This window comes from Mchenga conophoros, linkage group LG3, assembly GCF_057382185.1.
Source record: "Mchenga conophoros isolate Kocher_MC1m ecotype Shallow Benthic linkage group LG3, M_conophoros_male_GT1.1, whole genome shotgun sequence".
NCBI classification, from domain to species: Eukaryota; Metazoa; Chordata; class Actinopteri; order Cichliformes; family Cichlidae; genus Mchenga; species Mchenga conophoros.
In genome coordinates this window covers 61,029,948-61,053,886 of record NC_140528.1, presented here as the reverse complement: position 1 = coordinate 61,053,886, position 23,939 = coordinate 61,029,948, and the positions used below count along the sequence as shown (strand labels likewise).

At 39.9% G+C, this 23,939-nt stretch overlaps 1 protein-coding gene across 1 annotated transcript in view; it reads left to right on the top strand.

Moving 5' to 3' along the window:
* Positions 1-23,939, top strand: part of LOC146579867 (Fc receptor-like protein 5) — a 97,113-nt gene that overhangs the window by 53,903 nt on the left and 19,271 nt on the right. Inside the window, exons 3-4 of the mRNA XM_085265732.1 lie at positions 781-1,080; positions 1,375-1,635. Of these exons, the coding sequence (XP_085121858.1) occupies positions 781-1,080; positions 1,375-1,635 (561 nt within the window). The remainder of the gene's footprint in view (positions 1-780; positions 1,081-1,374; positions 1,636-23,939) is intronic.

Below are 23,939 nucleotides of genomic sequence, written 5' to 3'. Positions count from 1 at the left end.
TGTACTCAGATATACAGCGGTGAGACAGTCACTGTCAGATGTGAGATTCAGGGAGGTGAAGGAGCTCAGTGGACGTATGAATGGAGAGCAGCCAAGTTAAACACACCTCCAACATCCAATGAATACAGAATCATCAGAGCTACTGAGTCTGACAGTGGAGGATACAGCTGCCGGGGCAGAAGGGACTATTTCTTCTCAGAGTGGAGTGATATCATCACACTGACTGTATCATGTAAGTTTCCTCTAAAGGAGGGAAAAATAAACTTTTAACTTTGTAGCTAAAGAGTCTTTAGTGTGACTCTTTTTTACCTAGAAAAAGAAGATCTGAAAAGCAGGTTTTAAAAAAGAAAACCTGATAGAAAAAAACAGTAAAATATAAGAGTATTTATTGAGTTTTACATTTTGAATGGATTCAAAGGCTTAATACTGCAGATGACAGCAATGTGATGTGCAATTATAGTACAGTTTGTTGAAATTATATCTAAGTTTGGTAATATCTATTATTTGTACATTTCCATGAAGTTCTACAGTTTGTTATTATTCAGTCATTTACTTGTTTTTGTTCTTTTTCTAAACTGAACTGCAGAGTCATAGTTCATTTAACCTGGAAATATAAACAGTTTTTAAAAATGTGTTTTTATTAGTACATGTTGAGATATTTGACATGTTTAGATAGTCTCACTCTGAAAGTTCATCATAAATATTTGTGAGCCAACATTTTAGTGACATTGAATTCAGAGTTAAGAGACGAAACATTGAGAGAAAATCTTTGTTGAACAGATGAACCCCGTCCTGTCCTCACTGTGTCTCCATCATGGCTGAGTCCTGGAGCCTCAGTAACTCTGAACTGTGAGGTTGAACATCCGTCTGCAGGATGGAGCTTCTACTGGTATAAAGCTGTTCCTGATCTAGCGGAGAAATCCTCCAGTTATGAGCTGCTACCTGATGGCAGTGGGACTGCACAGGACTCCTACATCATTCATGGACAGACACACACAGCAGGATATGTGTGCAGAGCTGGAAGAGGAGACCCAGAGTATCACACTGATCACAGTCAACCAAAGTTTGTCTGGTCTGCAGGTCAGTTTGATTCTCTTATAACCTGTACAAAAATTTACCTTCTAAGGTCCCCCAAAGGAGAATTGGATCTTTTTATTTGTGATTGTGATTAAGAAAAACTGAATTTCATTGTTATATTTATTTGACTTTCATTTAATGTGTAGAATGTCAGAAAGAAGAGAATGTTACAAAGTTTTACATTTTAAATAATGACTTTATTGTAAGTTTGTTCTGGATTGTTACAATTGCTAGTTGCCATTATTTTTAATCCAATCAATCTGTGAGCTTTGTCTCTTCACTGCATGTTGTTTCCAGATGTTCATTCAGCAGCGTCTCTCACAGTGAGTCCTGACAGAGTGCAACACTTCACCTCTGACTCTGTCTCACTGACCTGTGAGGGAAACTTCACTGAGTGGAGAGTGAGGAAGTTCTCTGAGGACGGCCGACTGTACTCTGACTGTAGGAGAATGACTGGATCCACATGTGACATCAACACATCAGAGTCAGATACTGCAGTGTACTGGTGTGAGTCTGGATCAGGAGAGTTCAGCAGTGCAGTCAACATCACTGTACAGAGTATGTTTGTGTTTTCATACTACCCAGCTATGTAAGCAAATCTGTCTATCAAAACTAGACAAAAAGTGGGGCATTTAGGCAATTTTAAGTATCTCAGCTAACCAGCACAGTCTTTATCAGTCAAAAAAGAAAACAAAATCATAATTCTGCTACAGGTGGGTTGTATGTGGGGTCGAGTTTTCAGACCAGCAAGTATTTCTTAGTAACTTACACAAAACAAAACTAAACAGCAAAAAATGCAAACTGAACAGAAACCCAGCAAAGCAGAGTACACTTAAAATAAGACCTCATGTTCCTCTTTTCCTGTGTGGCTGTGTTTTATCTGTGCTATTGCATAAACAGAAGCAGCTGATGAGTAGATATGCCAGCAGCTCCACATAGCTCTGCTCCATAAAATATTCTGAGGTACTAACAGCATACCCCATTAGTTTAAGGCCTAATTCAGTCATATATAAAGGTTCTGTACTGTTGTGACTTCAATGAATATAGCATTTAATGTTTTAGATGTATTCATTACTGCTGTAACAAATCAGCTCAACATTACAATACAACACTTTTAAAAAAAGAAAAATCTCACCCTGAAGACAAGGTCAATTCCCATATTTCAAAATTCCTCCAACTGTCTCCCTAAAACTCAAAGTCTTCCAGCTGTTACTGACTGATATATAAAGTGTTTTCATTTGGAAACAGCCTGTGTTTCATGGATTAAGATTAACATTTCATGTCTAAGGCGCTATATATTTTATAGGTCAGCTGTGCATTTGGTTAAAAATTCCTTGTAGGCCATGTACAGTGGTTCTTCAACCCAGAAGAGTAGGTATTAAATCATCATGTTACTTTTAGTGACCTTCAGTTTTTTTTTCTTTAGTTCAACAGCTGACTAACAGCTTCTAACTGGAACAACATTGATTGTTTCACAGATGATGGTAATGGTCCTATCCTGGTGAGTCCTGTTCATCCTGTGACTGAGGGAGCTTCTGTTAGTCTGAGCTGCAGTTTGAGAACACAAAAAATACTTTCCAATGTGTTTTTCTATCACAATGACAAACTTATTCAAAATGATCCCCGAGGGGAGCTGAAGATCTCTGCAGTGTCAAAGTCTGATGAAGGTTTCTACAAGTGTCAGTACTCAGGAAGAGAGTCAGCACAGAGCTGGATGTCAGTTAAAGGTGATGGATTTCTGTAGTGATTGTCATGATCACCATGTTAATCATTACAGTTTATGAATGAGAATGTGTTTGTCTTATTGTCACCTGACATCTGTGAGAATTTTCTTTTTAATGTTTTGAAATATGTCTCACATAAAGTCTCTAAATGTTTACTGTTAATCTTTGCAATCACAGTAGCACCATCAGGACCTGACAGCTCTTCATCTCCTCTGTGGTTGGTTGTTGGACTGGTTTGTGGAGTCTCTCTTATTATTCTCCTGCTTTTAATGTTTCACTATGCAAAGGCAAAGGGTGAGACATTTTTACTTACTTGCTATAAAATCTAAACATATATGACATATGATGACATCATGGCACAAAAAAAGTAAAACAATTGCATTAACAGAAACAATAATTCTCCTCTTTTGACAGATTTATGCTTTACTGGGTTGGTACAAATTTCTATATTTCTATTTTCACTGTAAAAATTCAGCAGTATTTTTCTTACTGTACTAAATTTAGTGTACAATGTTATTATCTGTGGATTTGTTATGTTTTCATTAGGCCGATCCAGTCGGACATCAACAGTCAAGACTCCACCAGAAGTCATGGAGTCAATCAGGATGAAACCCAAGAATACAAATCTCTTCAGCATGGTCAGTGCTTAAACCAAAGTTTAATATTAATAATACTTTTGAAGTCTTCTTAAACCCTTATAGTTCTGGTCGACTGTTTTTCAAAGAACATCAATCAAAGGCAAAAATCTAAAACACAAAAAGGTTTTTTTTAATTAATTCAAATTGAATTTAAATTAAATCAATTTGGTGTTTTTGCACTTTAATCAAAGTGTTTATTTGCTGTAATATTTTTTTAAGTTGAATATGAACTCTATGAAACAGTCCATCCCTCAGAAGACACTGCTGATGGTCCAAATCGTACATTATATATTTTGAATAGCACACAGCAGTTAGAAATAGAAATAATTATTAATTATTCTAATAGCATTGAAATGAAACTCTGACTCTGGCTTATTATGTTTTTCAAGGTGATCATCACATCTATGAAACAATCCATGACATGAATGAGACTACAAATGGTACCTGTTATCTTTTGAATATCACAGAGTGGTTAGAGATACATAAACATTTGAGTTAAAAACAAAAATTCAGTTGACATTTTTTCCTCTAACTAAAAAAATATATATTTCAGAAGCAGATGAAGCTCATGAAGCCACATACTCTCTTATTGAGCTTAAAAACTTTGAAAAGGAGTGTAAGTATGAAACACCTGCAATACAAAACGTGAAAAACATTAAGGGACCCAACAATATAAAAAATAAATACATTAAAAAATTAGGTTAAAAAAAGGTTTTGGCCTGTAGTACTGAAAGATGTTTTAATTATTTTCTTTTGTTGATTCATCTGATTATCTTAACATGGAAACATAATAAAGAAGTGCACTTTCACTGATGTGAATATGGGAACTGCAGGTTAAACTCACAGCATTTCTGCTAGCATGTAGGGTACACAATATGATATTCATGATGTAATTTTTTTTTTTTTTTGTCTTTTTGTGTTTGGCTTACAGATCAGTGAATAGAGCTACAGGAGCAAAACCAAAAAGAATCGTAATATAATTGCACTGTAATGATCATTATGTTTGTATGTTCCCTAGCTTCCTAGCGAGCCTATCATGATGAAACTTTGCATACGCATTGTTTAGGGTGCATATTTGACAGTTTAATTGAGCACCAAATGAAATGTGATAACAGAGAATAGAATATCAGATTAGAGTGGTGTGTCCTATTTAATATATTTTACCATCCTATATCATACTATATCTGTTCTAAATGACAATGCAGCTTTAAATTATGGGTTTTCTGTGTTACATGAGGGCACCAATACATTTTGTTAAAATATATTAATTAATTGTGTGACTCATGCTGTACGGAGTTAAATGAAAACACTTTTTGTACAGCTTTGAGAACTTTATACTTCTATTGATATATATATCAAATTCAAAATTCAAATTTTTATTTGTCACGTACACAGTCATACACAGTACGATATGTAGTGAAATGCTTGGACAACTGCTCGTGACCTAAAGAAAACAAAAAGGAAAAGGCTATGAATAAGATAGGAAATAAATATGAAAAATTAAAAAGGGTAAATTTAACTAGGAAGGAATAAAATATAAATTAAGGTTAAAAATGAAATAACTGTACAACACACTGGGAAAGAATAAGATAAAATATATAAATTAAATTGAAAATAAAATAACTGTACAACAAAATACACAATATAGAACTATATAAGAATGTATCAACAAAATACACAAGAAGTATAAATAAATATATACACATATATATATATACATATATATATATATATATATATATATATATATATACAGTGGGGCAAAAAAGTATTTAGTCAGCCACCGATTGTGCAAGTTCCCCCACCTAAAATGATGACAGAGGTCAGTAATTTGCACCAGAGGTACACTTCAACTGTGAGAGACAGAATGTGAAAAAAAAAATCCATGAATTCACATGGTAGGATTTGTAAAGAATTTATTCGTAAATCAGGGTGGCAAATAAGTATTTGGTCAATAACAAAAATACAACTCAATACTTTGTAACATAACCTTTGTTGGCAATAACAGAGGTCAAACGTTTACTATAGGTCTTTACCAGGTTTGCACACACAGTAGCTGGTATTTTGGCCCATTCCTCCATGCAGATCTTCTCGAGAGCAGTGATGTTCTGGGGCTGTCGCCGAGCAACACGGACTTTCAACTCCCGCCACAGATTTTCTATGGGGTTGAGGTCTGGAGACTGGCTAGGCCACTCCAGGACTTTCAAATGCTTCTTACAGAGCCACTCCTTTGTTGCCCGGGCGGTGTGTTTTGGATCATTGTCATGTTGGAAGACCCAGCCGCGTTTCATCTTCAAAGTTCTCACTGATGGAAGGAGGTTTTGGCTCAAAATCTCACGATACATGGCCCCATTCATTCTGTCCTTAACATGGATCAGTCGTCCTGTCCCCTTGGCAGAAAAACAGCCCCATAGCATGATGTTTCCACCCCCATGCTACACAGTAGGTATGGTGTTCTTGGGATGCAACTCAGTATTCTTCGTCCTCCAAACACGACGAGTTGAGTTTATACCAAAAAGTTCTACTTTGGTTTCATCTGACCACATGACATTCTCCCAATCCTCTGCTGTATCATCCATGTGCTCTCTGGCAAACTTCAGACGGGCCTGGACATGCACTGGCTTCAGCAGCGGAACACGTCTGGCACTGCGGGATTTGATTCCCTGCCGTTGTAGTGTGTTACTGATGGTGACCTTTGTTACTTTGGTCCCAGCTCTCTGCAGGTCATTCACCAGGTCCCCCCGTGTGGTTCTGGGATCTTTGCTCACCGTTCTCATGATCATTTTGACCCCACGAGATGAGATCTTGCGTGGAGCCCCAGATCGTGGGAGATTATCAGTGGTCTTGTATGTCTTCCATTTTCTGATGATTGCTCCCACAGTTGATTTTTTCACACCAAGCTGCTTGCCTATTGTAGATTCACTCTTCCCAGTCTGGTGCAGGTCTACAATACTTTTCCTGGTGTCCTTCGAGAGCTCTTTGGTCTTGGCCATGGCGGAGTTTGGAGTCTGACTGTTTGAGGCTGTGGACAGGTGTCTTTTATACAGATGATGAGTTCGAACAGGTGCCATTCATATAGGTAACGAGTGGGGGACAGAAAAGCGTCTTACAGAAGACGTTACAGGTCTGTGAGAGCCAGAGATTTTCCATGTTTGAGGTGACCAAATACTTATTTGCCACCCTGATTTACGGATAAATTCTTTACAAATCCTACCATGTGAATTCATGGATTTTTTTTTCACATTCTGTCTCTCACAGTTGAAGTGTACCTCTGGTGCAAATTACTGACCTCTGTCATCATTTTAAGTGGGGGAACTTGCACAATCGGTGGCTGATTAAATACTTTTTTGCCCCACTGTGTATATATATATATATATATATATATATATATATATATATATATATATGTATTATTTCCAATCTGTCAGCATGTTTTTGTTGCATCATGCTCCTGTATATCATATTTGTAAACTATAACCTTGAAACCCAATAGCACTGAGGTTTATACAATACGATACATCATCAAGTGTAACAGCCATATGATCACTAGGGGGCAGTGCAGGAAGCACCTATGTATTTCACCAATAACTGTTGATCGTGAGATTTCCAAATCGAATGTGCTCTATTGAACTTAATGAATACCTTTATTCCTGTTTTCAGTTTTACTTACAAGTCATGTTCTCAGTGGAAACAGGATCATATTTTTTTTAAAACAGATTTTGGATTTAATTTAAAGTTTCATTTCTTTGACTTTTCGTGAATTTCACTCTTTATTTAAACTAAATTAATTTGCTGAAGTTTGAACAGCTTGCTGAGATGAACAAAGACTGTTTGACTTCTCCCATGAGCCCACTGTGGGGTAACTGAAAGCTTAAAGAAAAACAAATCAGCTGTCAGAGCTACTTTTAAGGACACACATGTTAGCTGAAAGAGGAAGCAGGACTTCATCTTACCTCATATCCACTTTTTTTTTTTCAAAAAACTATTTACCTTTTTCCTCAAGTTCACCCACACCCTGTACATGAAGTTATGACCATCCTTAAAACCAGAATTTCACCATGCGGGAAATATGTAAAAAAGATTGTGTTTGGGTGCAAAATTAAGCACCTAAACACAAACTCTTAAAGCAAAGTGCAAAAAGCCCTTTTAATTCAACAGGTGGAAAGTTCAGGCCAATATATACAGTCCATACAAAAAATCCAGCAGTGAAAAAGGAAACTGAATCCAAAGAAAACACATTTTTCAACCTGTCACAATGCCACATCTCCACAGTCTGCGACTGAACTATCGTCTAAGATGACAATGTTCACTTCCACAGAGAGGATTTATCAAAGTACCTCCAGCATTTGGGAGTAGAGAGGATGGAGAGGACTGCCTGTAGTCCTGACCTAAACCCCAGTAAACACTTGTGGGATCAGTTTGTGGAAAATGTTCTTTCCCCTTGCGAGACAAACTTTTGGAAGCTTTGGAAATTAATTGCTTCCCATTACACCAGGCATAAAACTAACAATAACAAAGAAGAATGCTCCAAAATTACTCCAAAGTAACATGAAATGCTGGGGCCTGGTCATTTAGTGCTCTGTATGTTAAAACAAGAATTTTAAAATGAATTCTAAAACCTATTGGGAGCCAATGTAAAGAATATAAAATAGGAGAAATGTGAGCGTGCTTGCTAGAACGTGTTAGTAGCCTGGCCGCTGCATTTTGTATAGCTTGGAGGTGAGAAAGAGATGATTTATCCAAGCTGGTAAACAGGGCATTACAATAATCTAGACGCGATGACACAAATGCATGAACAATTTTTTTCCAGATCAGCTAAGGAGACCAAATTTTGCACTTTAGAATTGTTCCTTAAATGAAAGAAACAGGGATGAGACAGAGCTTTTACATGTGAGTCCAGGCCCAGAGAAGAATCGAATATTACTCCCAGATTTTGAATATTTGAATTAACAGACGAACAAAAAGGGGCAAGAGCCTGACTGATTTTAAAATCTAGTTCAGGAGGAGCTATGATCATGGTCTTGGACTTGTTCATGTTTAATACAAGGTAGGTGCTTGAAAGCCAATCAGAAACCTGGGTTAAGCACTGGACTAGGGTGGACAGCTTATCCAGCTGATGAAGCTTAAAAGACATACGTAGCTGAATGTAATGTAACTGCATAGGAACTGTCACTAAAAGATTGCATAATGCCAGCTAAAGAAAGAATGTAAAAATAATAATGGAACCAAAACTGAACCCTGTGGGACTCCGCAGGTTAGGGGGGGCAATGTTAGAGGTGAACCTGTCAGTTCTAACAGAAAAGGTCCTATCTGATAAGTAGAAAATCAGTCTAAGGCAGATCCAGACATCCTACTTAATAGAATAGAATAGAATAGCTTTTATTGTCACTGTTACAAGAACAATGAAAGGCAGTTTGGCATCTCTCCATGTGTGTGAAGCAGAGGTGTGGACTCGAGTCACATGACTTGGACTCGAGTCAGACTCGAGTCATTAATTTTATGACTTTAGACTTGACTTGAAAAAATGTTCTAAGACTTGTGACTTGACTTGGACTTTTACACCAATGACTTGGGACTTGAATTGGACTTGAACCGGTTTACTTGAAAAGACTTGATATTTTACCCCAAATATAAAATTTAACATGCATATTATATAGAGATTGAAAATGTGACGTCATTCACGGGTAGAACCGCAAAGGATTCTGGGAACTCGTGGCAAGCGGTACTAGCGCACGCAGGCTTTCAATTAAAATCAGTTAAACAGCGATAAAAAGAAACACAAAAATGTCAAGAAGCCGTTGTATTATTAACTGCAATAGCCGGTCGCATGACAGCCACGGGAAGCCGACGGGTAAAGAGATCGGTTGTTATCGGATTACGTCGTTGAAGAGAAATTGTTCAAGCCATGTTTCCGAAGTAACAAAGACGCAATGGATGGCCTGGATTGCAGCCATTCAAAGACCAAATATAACGTCCTAGAACACTCCAGCTCACAGGTTAGTCTGCTCCAAGCATTTACACGAAGGTCAGTGTTTTTTAGTAGTTAATACGTCATTTTCATAACATAATTAGTGATATAGGTTACAAGCAAGTCTGGCGCTGAACAGAAATTGTCGCGCTATGCTCCTTTATTTATTGTGCATAAATAGTGAATTGTCCTGACACAATATTGCGTTTCGCTTCTGTTATTATGGTACATTGACAAAAACATATACTTTTATTCACAGGATAAAACAGGTTTTTTGTATCACTAATTGCCCAGTACGATTACAGCATACAATATTGTTGTCACTGCTACATTTCTGTAACGCTACCAGAAATTATTTCCACTGCTAATTAATTACCGTTGAGCTCAAAGATCCTATTAATAAACGGTTAAGGAATGTGTATTTATGACGACGATTTGTGAGACTGGTAAACTTATGATACGTACGATGGTCTTTCGTTCTACACGGTGCATTTCAAGGTCCTGCACCCATCCGGCGGTAAACTGTACCTGGACTTGTTGCAGTGACCTGAAGTTACTAAACTTCATGAGTGTATGCACTCACTCCAAGAACCGTATAATTATAAATATGCATATAAATATGCTAAGATGAGATAGCTGACTTCATCTAACTAGCAAATGTTTTCCAGGCTACGTTGGTGATGCAGTTTTTTTTAATATGTATGATATTTTTGTCATGCGATTTTAAAGCTGGTCCTACAACCGCATCCAAGAATAACATGCAGCTTATCTCAGAACTGTCGGTGAAAATTATTCTTGGAGCTAGGTTTAATTGAGCTGCATTTTAAAGAGGTGCAATTTCACAATTTGTGTATATTTTCTAAGTTCACTATTTTGTCATGTGTTGAGAAAAACACAGATTTTAAAATTACATGGTCTAATATTTACATTTAGCATAACTGCAACATTATTTTTTCGTTGTTTTTTTTTTTAAAGACTCGAAAGGACTTGAAATTCAAAGTTTCAGACTTGTGACTTGACTCGGACTTTTACACCAGTGACTTGAGACTCGACTCTGACTTGCCTGACATTACTTGAGACTTGACTTGAGACTTGAGGATAAAGACTTGAGACTTACTTGAGACTTGCAAAACAATGACTTGGTCCCACCTCTGGTGTGAAGTACACAATAGTGTAAGTATTTACACAATGACAGACAAATTTACATTTACACAAGAAAGATATGTACAAGTTATACATACACCTGCAAACATACACACACATACACACATATATGTATATATACATATATGCATCCGTACATACATACACACATATATTTCCACATACACGCTCACATCTATATACATACACATACATGCCATCTAACTAGCAGATGGGATATTGTACAGTATTGCACACAATGAGCAGCAGTAGAAACAGAACAGTACTTTTTTTTTTTCTTTTTGTGGTAGTTGTTACAGTATTGCACTTTTTAAAATATAGATATAAATCAGTAAAGTGAAGTGACCAGTGCAGATTATACGGAGTACTTGTGAAGCTGCAGGGTAGCTTCTGAGTGCATCCTGAGGAGTGTGTGTGTTTAAGTGTTGTGGTTGAGGTGTCGTATGGCTTGATGGTAGAAACTGTTTTTAAGTCTTGTAGTCCGAGCAGACAGACTCCTGTAACGTCTGCCACATGGTAACAAAGAGAAGAGCTGATGTGCTGCGTGGCTGTGGTCCTTGATGATGCTGTGTGCTTTACGGAGGCATCGCTGGAGATAAATGTCCTGATTGGCAGGAAGCCTCATACCAGTGATGTGCTCTGCTGCCTTCACCACCCTCTGTAGTGATTTACGGCTGCTGGCAGAGCAGCTTCCGTACCAAAATGTAATGCAGCTCGTCAGCAAGCTCTCAATTGCACACCTGTAGAAATTTGAGGTGATGTTGGCGTTCATGCCAAACTTCCTCAGCCTCCTCAGGAAGTAGAGCCGCTGGCGAGCTTTCCTGATAGCAGTGTCTGTGTGAAGGGTCCAGGAGAAGTCCTCAGTGATGTTGACTCCAAGGAATTTGAAGCTGCTGACCCTTTCGACCTTGGTACTGTTTATGTGGATGGGCTGGTGTTCCCTGACTAGTCGTTTCCGGTAGTCCACTATCATTTCTCTAGTTTTGCTGATGTTGAGAGTCAGGTTATTTTCCAGACACCACTCGTACAGTGTCATCACCTCCTCTCTGTAGGCCGTTTCATCATTGTCTGTGATGAGGCCTATGGTGGTTGTGTCATCCGCAAACTTGATGATGATGTTGGACTGTTCACACAGTCGTGTGTGAACAGGGAATATAGGAGGGGGCCTGTGGCTTACCTGTGTTTAGGATGAGTGGTGAGGAGGTGTGCTTACCAACTCTCACCACCTGGGGCCTGTTTGTGAGGAAGTTTAGAATCCATCTGCAGATTGGTGTTTCCAGCCCAAGGTCGACGAGCTTCGTGGCAAGTTTTGAGGGGTTGATGGTGTTAAATGCCGAGCTGTAGTCGATGAAGAGCATCCTTGCATATGTATTCCCTTTTTCCAGGTGAGTGAGGGTGGTGTGCGTTGCCAGGGCGATGGAATCCTCTGAGGCTCTGTTTGTCCGATAGGCAAACTGAAGAGGGTCCAGTGTGTCAGGGAGGGAGGAGCAGATGTGACCTTTGACCAGCCGCTTGAGGCACTTAATGATGACGGATGTCAGTGCAACAGGACGGTAGTCATTCAGACAGGAGACCAGTGATTTTTTGGGAACAGGAATGATGGTGGATGTTTTGAGGGACGTGCGGACCACTGACTGCCTCAGGGAGAGGTTGAAGATGTTGGTGAACACCTCTGCCAGCTGGTCGGCACACACTCTGAGAAGCCGGCCTGGGATGCTCTCCGGTCCTGGAGCATTGTGAGGATTGACCTTTTTAAAAGTCCATCTCACAGCTTCTGTTTTCAGAGTTAAAGTACACTGTCCTCCTGAGGGTAGAGGATCTGCTCTCTGTTGTCTGCATCAAAACGAGCATAGAAGTTGTTAAGCTCGTCTGCGAGAGATGCAGTGGGCTGAACACTGCCTGTGTTGTCCTTCTTGTAGTCAGTGATGCAGCGTGGTCCATTCCACAGTCGCCTGGTGTCAAAGCTGTGGTAGCGGGACTCCATTTTGTCCCTGTAGTCCTTTCTGGCCTTTTTTATGCACTTTTGAAGGTCATACCTGGCTGCTTTATATGCATCAGCATCCCCGGAGTTAAAGGCAGAGGTCTGCACTTTTAGCTTGGCCCGGACGTCTTTATTTACCCAGGGTTTCTGATTTGGATATATGCAGACAGTGGTTTTTGTGATGATATCATCCATGCAGTTTCCTATATATCTAATGACAGAGTCTGTGATGTTGCCATCAGCTGCATCCACAAATATCTGCCAGACAGTTGTGTCAAAGCAGTCCAGTAGGACCTCCTCAGCCTCACTGTCCCATTTGTAGATGACCCTGGAAGCTGTTTTTTCCTGTTTTAGTCTTTGTCTGTATGCAAGCAGCAGCAGAATGGAACAATCCCTCCCCCGCCTTGCAAAAAGCTGGGCAGGGGAGGGGTTTGTACCACTCTTTGAATGGAGTGTAACAGTCGTCCAGTGTTTGATCACTTCTTGTGGGGAAGGAGATGTGCTGATAGTATTTGGGGAGAACCTTCTTCATGTTGGCTCTGTTGAAGTCTCCCAGCACAATAAAGGCAGCTTCTGGATTTTTGTTCTCAAGTCCAATAATGATGTTATATAGTTCGTCTATAGCCGTAGCTTTATCAACATGTGGGGGAATGTAAACAGCAGAAAGGAGAACTGAACTGAACTCCCTCGGGAGGTAAAAAGGCCTGACTTTAATGGTCAGTAGCTCGAGGCTCTGAGAGCAGTAAGTTTTTAAGATAGACACATCTCTAGCCCACAAAGAGTTAACCATAAAGCACACCCCTCCTCCCTTTTTCTTGCCTGAGTCCTTCGTTCGGTCTCCCCGATAAACAGTGAATCCATCCGGCGTAATGGCGCAGTCGGGGACGCTGGGCTCCAGCCATGTCTCTGTGAAGGCCAGAATGCAGCAGTTCCTGATGTCTTGTTGGTGTTTAATCCGTGCACGCAGCTCGTCAAGTTTGTTGTCCAGAGACTGGAGATTCGCGAGCAGGATACTGGGCAGAGGTGGCTTGCTGTTTCTCTGTCGCGTTCGGCACAAAACTCTGGTGCGTTTCCCCCTCTTTGTTTTCCCTCGACACTGCGCGAGTAAACAAAGGATCCCAGGCAGCAGAGCGTCCACGGAGTCGAAACCCGCTGTAAAGTCCGAACTGGCTGACGAACGTAGCTCCAAAAGCGTTTGTCTGTCATATCGAGTGTATGATCGCGCTGTGCGCACAGAAATAGAAAGCAGTACAAAATAAATAATAACATTTTTGCTGAGATGACTGGGAGCTCTCGTCGGTGCAGCCATCTTATGGCGCAACCGGAAATAAGGTTATATGAAATACAGTTTAAAGAGGTAGGGGTGTTGGTTGCATTGAAGTATAAATAGAAATACGATTTATAAATACGGTGTAATGTCCATGAGTGTTGGCAGTGCAGTTATCCTCCAATCAGGGTGGAGGTAGGGCATGTTTGACATCCTGTGGGTAAAAACTTCTGTTGAGTCTGTTTGTCTTTGACCTGATGGACCTGTAACGTTTACCAGAGGGAAGGGGGGAAAAAAGTGAGTGTCCAGGGTGCGAGGGCTCTTTGAGGATGATGCTGGCTTTCTGCTGAAGTCTGCCAGTATAGATGTCTCTGAGGGGGTTTAGTGAAGTGCCGATTGCCCCCTTCTGCTGCCCTCATCATCCACTGCAGTTTCCTCTTGTTCTCCACGGTGAAGCAGTTGAACTAAAGTGGGCAGCAGTAAGTCAGAAGGCTCTCAATGGTGGAGCAGTAGAAGTTTACTAGCAGTCTTTGGGGTAATTGGGCCTGACGTAGTTTCCTGAGGAAGTACAGCCTTTGTTGTGCTTTCCCTATCTGGTGGGAGATGTTTGTGGACCAGGTAAGGTCGGCCGAGATGTGGACTCCGAGAAACTTAAAGCTCTCCACCCTTTCTACCTCCTCCCCATCAATGTAGAGGGTAGAGTGCTCGGATCACTTTGTTCTTCTGAAGTCGATTACCATCTCCTTGGTCTTGGCTGTGTTCAGATGCAGGTTGTTGTCGTCACACCATTGCTTCAGATGCTGAACCTCCTCTCTGTAGGCTGATCATCATCGTTGTTGTCAATCAGTCCTATGATGGTGGTGTCATCATCAAATTTTATAATGGTGTTACTGGTGTGGATTGGTGAACAGTCATGGGTGAAAAGTGAGTATAAGAGGAGACTGAGAACACACCCCTGTGGGACACCTATGTTCAGAGTGAGAGTGGAGGAGGTGTGCTCTCCCATTCTGACATTCTGGGGTCAGTTGCTCAGGAAGTCCACTATCCAGCTGCGCAGTGAGCTGCTGAGTCCTAAGATGCTTAGTTTATCAACCAGTTTGTGGGCTTGAACTGTATTGAAGGCAGAGCTGAAGTCCACAAACAGCATTCTCACACATGTTACTACAGTCCAGGTGTGTGAGGGTTGTGTGAAGAGCTGTTATTATGACGTCCTCTGTCGACCTGTTTGCCCTGTATGCAAACTGGTATGGATCGTGTTCTGCAGGGATGGCAGCTTTAATGTGTGATATGATGAGCTGTTCAAAAAAATAGGCAATTCTGGGTGTTAAAGCAACTAGAGGATAGTCATTCAAGCAGCTCACTGTGTTCTTCTTGGGCACTGGAACGATGGTGGCTGACTTAAGGCAGGATGGTACTACAGACTTTGGCAGTGAGAGATTGAAGATGGTGGTGAAAACCTCTGCTAGTTGGTCTGCACATGCTTTAAGCACTCTACCGGCTACACCGTCAGACCAGCTGCTTTCCTCTCATTGAGTCTGTGCAGTGTGGCTCTGACCTGATGCTGCTCCAGCTGGATGGGAGCATCATCCCTCTCTGTAACGGCAGGATGAGTGATGGTGTCCCTGTTTTCTTGGTCAAAGCGGGCAAAGAAATGTTTTAGGGTGTCAGGTAAGGTGATGTCTGGGGAGTTGGTTTGTGTGCAACTGTCTTTGTAGCCTGTGAGTGTCTTGATCCCCTGCCACATGTTTCTGGAGTTCTTTGTGTTAAAGTGTTCCTCGATACGCTGTTTGTATTTTGCGCTTGGCTTCTTCTATGCCTTTAAGCAGTGACTGGTGTGCCTCTTTGTAGACTTGTTGGTCTCCTGATTTGAAGGCCCGATCACGTGCTCTTAGTAGGGCTCTCACCTGACTGTTGAGCCATGGCTTCTGACCAGCCTATTATGCAGGATTTAGCAGTCAAGGCATCAACTGGGAATATAAGTTTTTGTTTTAAATGTATGGAATTTTAAATCCTGTCTTTGAGATTTGTCGTTTGTTTGTCTTTTGGTATTTCCATATTCGGTTCCTGTCTGTCTTTTTGTTTGCATTAGTGGTGTCTTGGTTTTGTATATATGTAATATTTGTGGAGTTTCTTATTTAAGTTTTATACATTGTTCTTTCTTCTCTGTGTGTTTTGTTCTGTGCGTTTTCTCCTCTTATTGTATTTAGTTCCCAGCGGCTTTCTTAAAAGATTGCATTTTTAAACTTTCTGATGGTTTCCTGTGGTTTTCCTTTAGTTACTTTCTGCTTGGTGGTTTGTTGACCTTAATAATTATTGTAGGTGCTTCTGTGAGTGCAAGCAAGAGCACTCCTTTAATCTGTGTACGAGTACAATGTGAATAGCAACATATCAGTTGAAAAATATGCTTTGCAGGTGTTATTTTGGTGTTTTTGTGACAATATGAATGTATTTTTGCAGAAATCAGTCATTACAATAAATATAACTTGGTGAAAACTTTATTGCAAGATATATTGATATAAATGATTTAACTCTGTGTTGGAGCGTTATCTTTAAAAGGATTTTCAGAGTGCGTATTATACATATGTAGTCTGTCTTGGTTCTGTTTCTTTAATGACTGACTGGTCAGAATTGCTTTGCTCAGTTAGAACTGCTCAGGACCTCATCACCTACTTGGGAATATCACCAAACATGTTTTAGATTTCATGGTTTCAGCAGTCAAACAGTTTATTTTTCTGAATGATCAACTTCATAATGAAGCTAACGATGAATGTAAAAACATAAAACATGGAAACAGTTAACATGTTGATTACGTTTTCAGTTAAAAAACTATAGACTTCTCTTTGAAGTGGTAACCAAATTGTGTGACTGTCAGTTTTGTGAGGTGTTCCTTTAAGTTAATAAGAAACACAAAAAATAACACTGTATGTAGGTCACATACATGCAATGCGCAGGTGTTTCGCTCAGAAAAACCACACAGAGTTTCAAACTGCTAGTGTTCTCTCACTTCCGTTACATTAACATGACAAGAGACCAGTGAAACCACGGCGCTGTTGGCTGATGAAATTGTGCAGCAGTGACAGCAGTTCAGGTATTTGAGTCCCTTCATTATTGTGACTTTTAGTTTAGATTCTAGTCAGGTCTGAATCTAAAATCTAAATCTAAATTGATCATTAGTTAGCAGTTATAAATAGTTATATTGATGTGTAACTATAGTTTACTGACAAGCCTGATAAACTACTGTGACTATACTTTATATAGTTATGCAGATGAATGTTGTCCTAAAAGCTAACCTTTTATACTTATATATGCATCACTGTGTTGACTTTTTCATAATCCATCTCCATAATTGTATTTTATGGATTGGAAAAGGTGGACAGTGTTGTTACCTGGGCGTGTATATATACAGACGTTTATGAATTTTATAATACTGCTGTATAATGAATGAATTTTGGCCTTACTTTCTTCTGCCTGCCCACTGTATGTGACAGCTGTGTGGACTATATGCTCTCTGATCAGAAGTGAACAGCATGCATTTCTGTGAAATATTTCAACAGCACAACTTCAGTAGATATGAACAGAAATTGAATTTGGGCAGAAGGACAACTCAAAAGTGACTAACTTCTTCTTTTTCTAACTTGTCATAGCTATGACATAATTACAAGGTAGAATGCTACAGTGTTTTATTCTGAATGCCTGTTTTTGAGGCATGGTTTGGTTAAATTAACACTATTTATTAGTGAGATGCTTCAAAACCATTGTACAGGTCAGCCACTGATTTATTTTTAAATCCTCTACTTTCCATTTCTATAAAGGTTTCTTTCTGTGAGTTTTGCTGTTATCAGACACCATTGAAAGTTAGACCACCAACAAACAGCTGCTGGGGATTCTGCATCTGATGTTGTGCTGCATTGTAGCCCCTTTGATGCTTGCTGATAATTTCCACCTGTTTATATTTGATTGTGAATGTTACACTTAATCTACTAGCTTGCATGCTTTTGCGCTCTTTTGTCTCCTTCACTGTGGCCACAGAACAAAAAAGCAAAAAATTGAACACTGGTAGCACAGTCATTTTGTGGTTGACCATTGTAGATCTAAAGATAGGTGAACTGCAGCTTGTGAATTTCATAGCACAAGGCTGTGAACAAGTTTTGAGTGTTCTTAGTAATTTATCTGTGATCAACACTGAGTAATTTGGCCTTTATTATTATTATTATTATTATTATTATTATTATTATTATTATTGGTCTTGTGCTTCGTGATATTTAAAAAACCTGCACTTCCTGTTCAGTATCAGTGAAAGTACAGATGCTGCTAACACAAAGAGATCAGGCAGGTTTGATGTTACTTCTGTTTCTCCTATAAACATTTTAAGTGTCTCACTTTACATCATGTTCTTCCTGTTTGTCCACTTCTGTGAGTACTGCAGGACCTAATCTGTAGTCACTAATATTCCAGTAGAATAATTAACTACGGTAATTTTTTTTACATATCATCTTGTTGCAAGATGATACGTGTGAATGAAGTATTCATTACCTCTTCATTCAGTTTAACCATCAAAGATAGTTGTGTGTCCTGTGTCTGTGTCCACAACAAAGCTCAGAACCACAGAGTAAGATTTTTTAGATCAGACTGCACATCTCAGAATGCGATGTTAAAAAGATGGAAATGAATGTGGAAAAATCAGTTGCTAACTAAATATCAGCTGAAACAGACTCTACAGCAGTCATCAGAAGACAGGCTACATTATGAGTTTTAGTACTGCTAAGTCATCCATCTTAGCTAGCATCCATCATAGACAACACCTCCCACCCCCTGCATGAGACTGTACGAGCACTGAGCAGCTCGTTCAGCAGTAGACTTTTACATCCACACTGTAGGAAGGAGCGCTACCACAGGTCATTCTTACCAGCAGCTGTCAGACTCTATAATTCAGCTTAACATTCTTTTGGTAATCGTACTCACCAGCTTGTTTGTTTACTGTACATTTTATACATAGCTCTGTAGATTTGATACATAACCCTGTATATTTTATATACAGACACATCCAAGACCAAACCATCGCGCTAACCGTGAGCTCGCTAATCCGGTTCCCCGAACACACCTGTTGTTGACGATTACTACAGCTGGACGCAGTAATGTGACATCACTGGGTGTCGTAAAAGGGGCTACGCATCGATAGTAGAAACATTGATCGGCAACCCGCTGATTGGTCGGCAAAAATGTCGAAGGGGCGCGCTCGGTATTTTCCGGCAGCAGAGCAAGAACTCTTGATTGAGGGATTTCAGGAGTTTCAGAGTTTAATTAAAACGCAAGGGAACACTGCAAAGGCTGCAAAAGCAAGGAGAGAGGGCTGGCAGAAAGTTGCTGACTAATCAAACTCGTAGGTAATTTAATAATAATAATAATAATGGATTGGGTTTATATAGCGCTTTCCAAGGCACCCAAAGCGCTTTACGATACCACTATTCACTCACTCCCACATTCACACACTGGTGGAAGCAGCTACGGTTGTAGCCACAGCTGCCCTGGGACAGACTGACAGAAGCGAGGCTGCCATATCGCGCCATCGGCCCCTCTGGCCAACACCAGTAGGCGGTAGGGTAGATTTATCATATGACACTATATTGTCCAATATTATATGGCATTATATTATATTGTAATATGTTATATTATATCCCCTTTCACATTAGAGCCACAACAGGACCCACAAGAACATGGGAACAAGTAAAAGTGAAATACAGGAGTATTCTACAGAATGGTAATATTTATCTCTTATATTGCTTTTCGTCTCTTGGCAAGGTAATACTGGCCTGTAATACTCTGTTAGTTTGTTCATAACAGCAACCAAGAAAAGGGCAGAGGAAAAAAAGACAGGTGGTGGTCCTGCACCCCCTCGTCAACAAGTTGGTTAAGTAAATAATACCCTCACGGGAATATCGATATCTCTCTATGAGCACACTGTTGCGCTGAGCTAAAGGATCCTGTCTATCCCGCAATATACGCTGGATTCTGAGGACTCTCCTTATCAATCTTGCACCTTCCGCAATGGGTGGCTCGCGTAAACGGACAGGACATGGCAGCGACAGGCTTCCCAAATCCACCTTCGCTTTTATAGCCGTGGTCTCTCATCTTGATTACACAAAGTAATTTACAATTACTACTCTGAAATATGAATTACATCTCTAATAATCACATACATGTAATAGAATGTTAATAGTACATTTCCCTTTTTTAGGAAATGACCTGTATGTATCTGTGTGACATCAATACAAGGATCAAGTACTGCATTATCTTTAGTTACATTGATGTTATTTATTTATGGTGAAACAGTGGTGGAATATCGCTGTTGCTTTCGTATAAATGAAGCGGACATACCTGCGTGGCCGCGATCTAATCCTGTTTACATAAAGTAAACCTGCTCCCGAGCAGGTTTAGGCTTACGGCTCTGTTGCTATGGCAGCAAGTCCCGGATGAGCTTCGGGGAACTGAACGATCCAAGATCACGCGAAATCGTCAACAATCTAATCCAGCTAACTTACTTAGCGAGGTACGAAGAACGGGCCCCTGAACTTTGAAAAACCCTGTTTGTGTGTCACCAAATACCGTTTTAATATTTTTTTAGCCGAGAATGTAGTGGTTTAATCTTCATGTGTCTGGTCGGTTTGTCAAGATACAGCCTCTTTGCAAAAGTGCTTCGATGATTTCGGAGATGTCTGCCCTGTCTCACGGCAAAGCGTGGGATAGACCCGCTCGCCTCGCAAGCAATCCCACCGACAAAGCGCAGGCCCCGGTACACAGCTGTAGTAACCCCCGCTGACTTCTTTTACTGAGGTTATATTTATCGGTGTTTTATTTCCTGATGTTCTTATGTGTCCTACGTGTTTCAGTCGCCAATTCTGTATTATAACTAACATTAAAAACATGTTTAAGGAGGAGAGAGAGCAAATAAATCTGTTTAACATCGGATCTTTGGGTTTTTGTTCAGTAATCAGCGTGACCTGTGTATAAACGCATAAAAGAGATAACGTTGGTGTTTCTGTCATGTAGTAACTGCTGGCTTTAACTGTACAAAGGTTGTTCGACACTATGAAACACATACAGACTTCATGATGTTCGGCTAATATTTTTATTGTGAATATTAATCATGCTGACCTCGCTCTGTACACCACGGAGCGAGGTCAGCACATCCACGATATCCTCAGCTCCATGAGTTAACACAGAGTTTCCCAGCTGACTATCTAACTTCCAACTATTCCAGAGATGTGAAAATATACAGCATAAAGAAAAGTGTAAGAGACTCAGCAGCAGATTAGAATAACAGTTATACATTTAATAAATCACCAAATGAATCCAAGAAACGAGCAAACCTGTTCCGACAATTTGAGTTTGTATTCCCTCAGCTGCAGACTCGCTGCTGTTTAAATGTTTGAAAAGGAAGATTAGATATAAACAAACGTCAAACATAGACTCAGTCTGCCTTCACATTTGATATGAGGCCAGCACGTATAGTGGCTGTGTCCTGTTTTAAGATCATACATGTAAAATTGTTGTCTGACCTCCGTCGATCCAGCCGCTCAGAGTCCGTGGTTACCGTGGTTACTGCATAAGCAGCTATAACGTTAACAGCTGGCACTGAGAAAACCTACCGGCAGCATGGGTGTTTGTGTTTTTCATTGCAAAAGAACTGTCTGAATGGTTAACTGAAGTTAACTTGGATAAATTATAGTTAAGGAGTATCACAGATAACGCCCACGTGAGCTGTGCGACTGTTCACCACTACAATGAAATCAGCAGGCTATTACTGAAATACACGTGCTATATCATAAACTATGATATAAATAGGGAGGTCCTATTAACATGTTTAGTTTTAAAGGACACCTTCCTGCCTTTAGTCTCCTTCATGAGCAGTATTAGTTTTCTTCTAACATCCAGAAGTCTGCACGGTGTGTTTCATAGTTTGTAACAAGCCTTTGACAGGTAAACATAACATGACCGAAAAAGCAAAAAAAAGAGAGTGTTGACATAAGAAGAGAACATGCTCTCAATTATGGAGACAGGCAAATGGTTCATTTATGTTTGACGTGTGTTTATTCCTCCCTAAATATCGTCGGTGAAGTTTGCCATGCACGTCAGATTTTCCTGCGCATTTTTATACCTCTGCCAACAGAGAGAGAAAAAAAAATCACATTCTAACAGACAGCTGGTGCTTAGAATACAGTTGAATAACTATTAAAAAACAGATGATATTTAGATGATAGTTCAGTCTAACACATGTGCCAGTGAACCATTAAACGTCTGTGAAACTATGCAGTTATGAAACGTAACTTTAACCTCAGCCAAACCGATTTGCTCAGTTGTAAATAAAACAGCGAAGTAAACGTGACCCGACAGACAGAACCTGAGTGAATGAAGTCCAGCGTTTAACCACTGAGAGCTGTAAAATTATGATATTATTTTATGCCATGTTATACCCCTAATTAAAGATTGTGAATTATTATGTAATTTTAGTTTGCATTATTCTCCTGAATTAGAAGAAGCTGATAACTATTGCATTAGTTAAACTGATTTGCATTACATTAAATTGCTGACTTGTTGTGAATGAATGATATTGTTTTATGATGCATTATATTGCTGAGTTATAAGAAATACTGTTCGCAGAAGGTTATTGTCTAATTTGTCTGAGTAGAAGAGAACAGAGTGTGCTGGAGTTTTCTGCCCCATTTCAGTAGGAGCAGATAAACAGGGAGCCAAGGTCGTAGCTTAGGCGCTGTGTGAGAGAGAGCATGTGAATGTTTAGGCTTTTTATGATAAGGTGGAGGCACCAGAGGTTATAAAAGTTTGAGCAATGCTCCACCATTTTGAGATTTTGAGGCTGTCTGCATCAGTGTCCATCTCCCACGTGTGTGATCATTAAATCATCGTTTGACTCAACCCGGCCGGACCAGTGTTGTTATTGTGGTTTTTTCTCTTGTCTCCATCCCCAATATTTTGAACCTTAACAGAGCTAAAACTCATTGATTGGACATCAGCCACTGATGAAGCTGGTTCGCCTATAAAGTGCTCTGTAAGGAAACAAGCTCCAGCAGCTCTGCGCTCGGGGAAAACACTATATTTACTTATCTTGTGCAGAAAAATGCGCTGACATTGCTTTATATCGAGCACCGGCTGCCCAGTTAAACTGTGGCTATCACCAGGTAACGTAGGCGTGTTTCTTGAATTAGCAGCAGGTGTTAAACAGATGAGGAGGAGGATGCATGCAGGTAAACTGAGGGTCTGTTGAGCTGATCGCTGGTTTCGTGAGAAAAATGTCAGCTCGTTCTTTATGTTACAGAAGCACAGAGACACAAGACCAGGCGGAAAGAGACGATCGTTCGGTGAAAATGAGAATCTGCGAATGCAACATGTGGAACACGGAGAGTGGAATATGTAAACAAACCGGTTAACATAACCCCCTGGGTGCACTCTGCATGCTAATTGTTAGCAGAGCTAGTGAAATCTCTGAAAACATCTGAGCACTTTTGCAAACATGTTCTATGTTGACAACCTGACCAGACATACGGCGCGACATTCGCGGCTAAAACACTGTTAAAAGTGTAGTTGGTGACAGAAAAACGGGGTATTTTAAAACTACACCACCACCATTGCTGCCTGTGATTTGATCTGCATTCTGGGATACCTGGCTGCCCCAAGTCTACACAAGCAATCGATTATCTAGGATCGACCTGTTTTGACTTACTTTGCACGGCAACCAATCAAATGTTAGAGAAGCTGCATGGGTAGCGTTAACCCCGCCCCCTGAGTTTGATGGGTGAGGCTGACAGATAAAATTATTTCAAGATGAGAGCCAGGCGCCAGGACTGCCAAAATGAAATAAATAAATATATCATTAAATAATTAATTAAATGTGTCAATAATTAATTAATTAAATGTGTCAATAATTAATTAATTACATGTGTCATAACTATTTATTTAATTAATTAATTCCAATTTTAATTAATTATTGCCACATTTAATTAATTATTTAATGGTGTATTTAATTAATTCATTATGGCAGTCCTGGCGCTCCATATTAAAATGATGCCAAGAGCAATGCCATCAAAGTTCACTTCACTACTGAAAA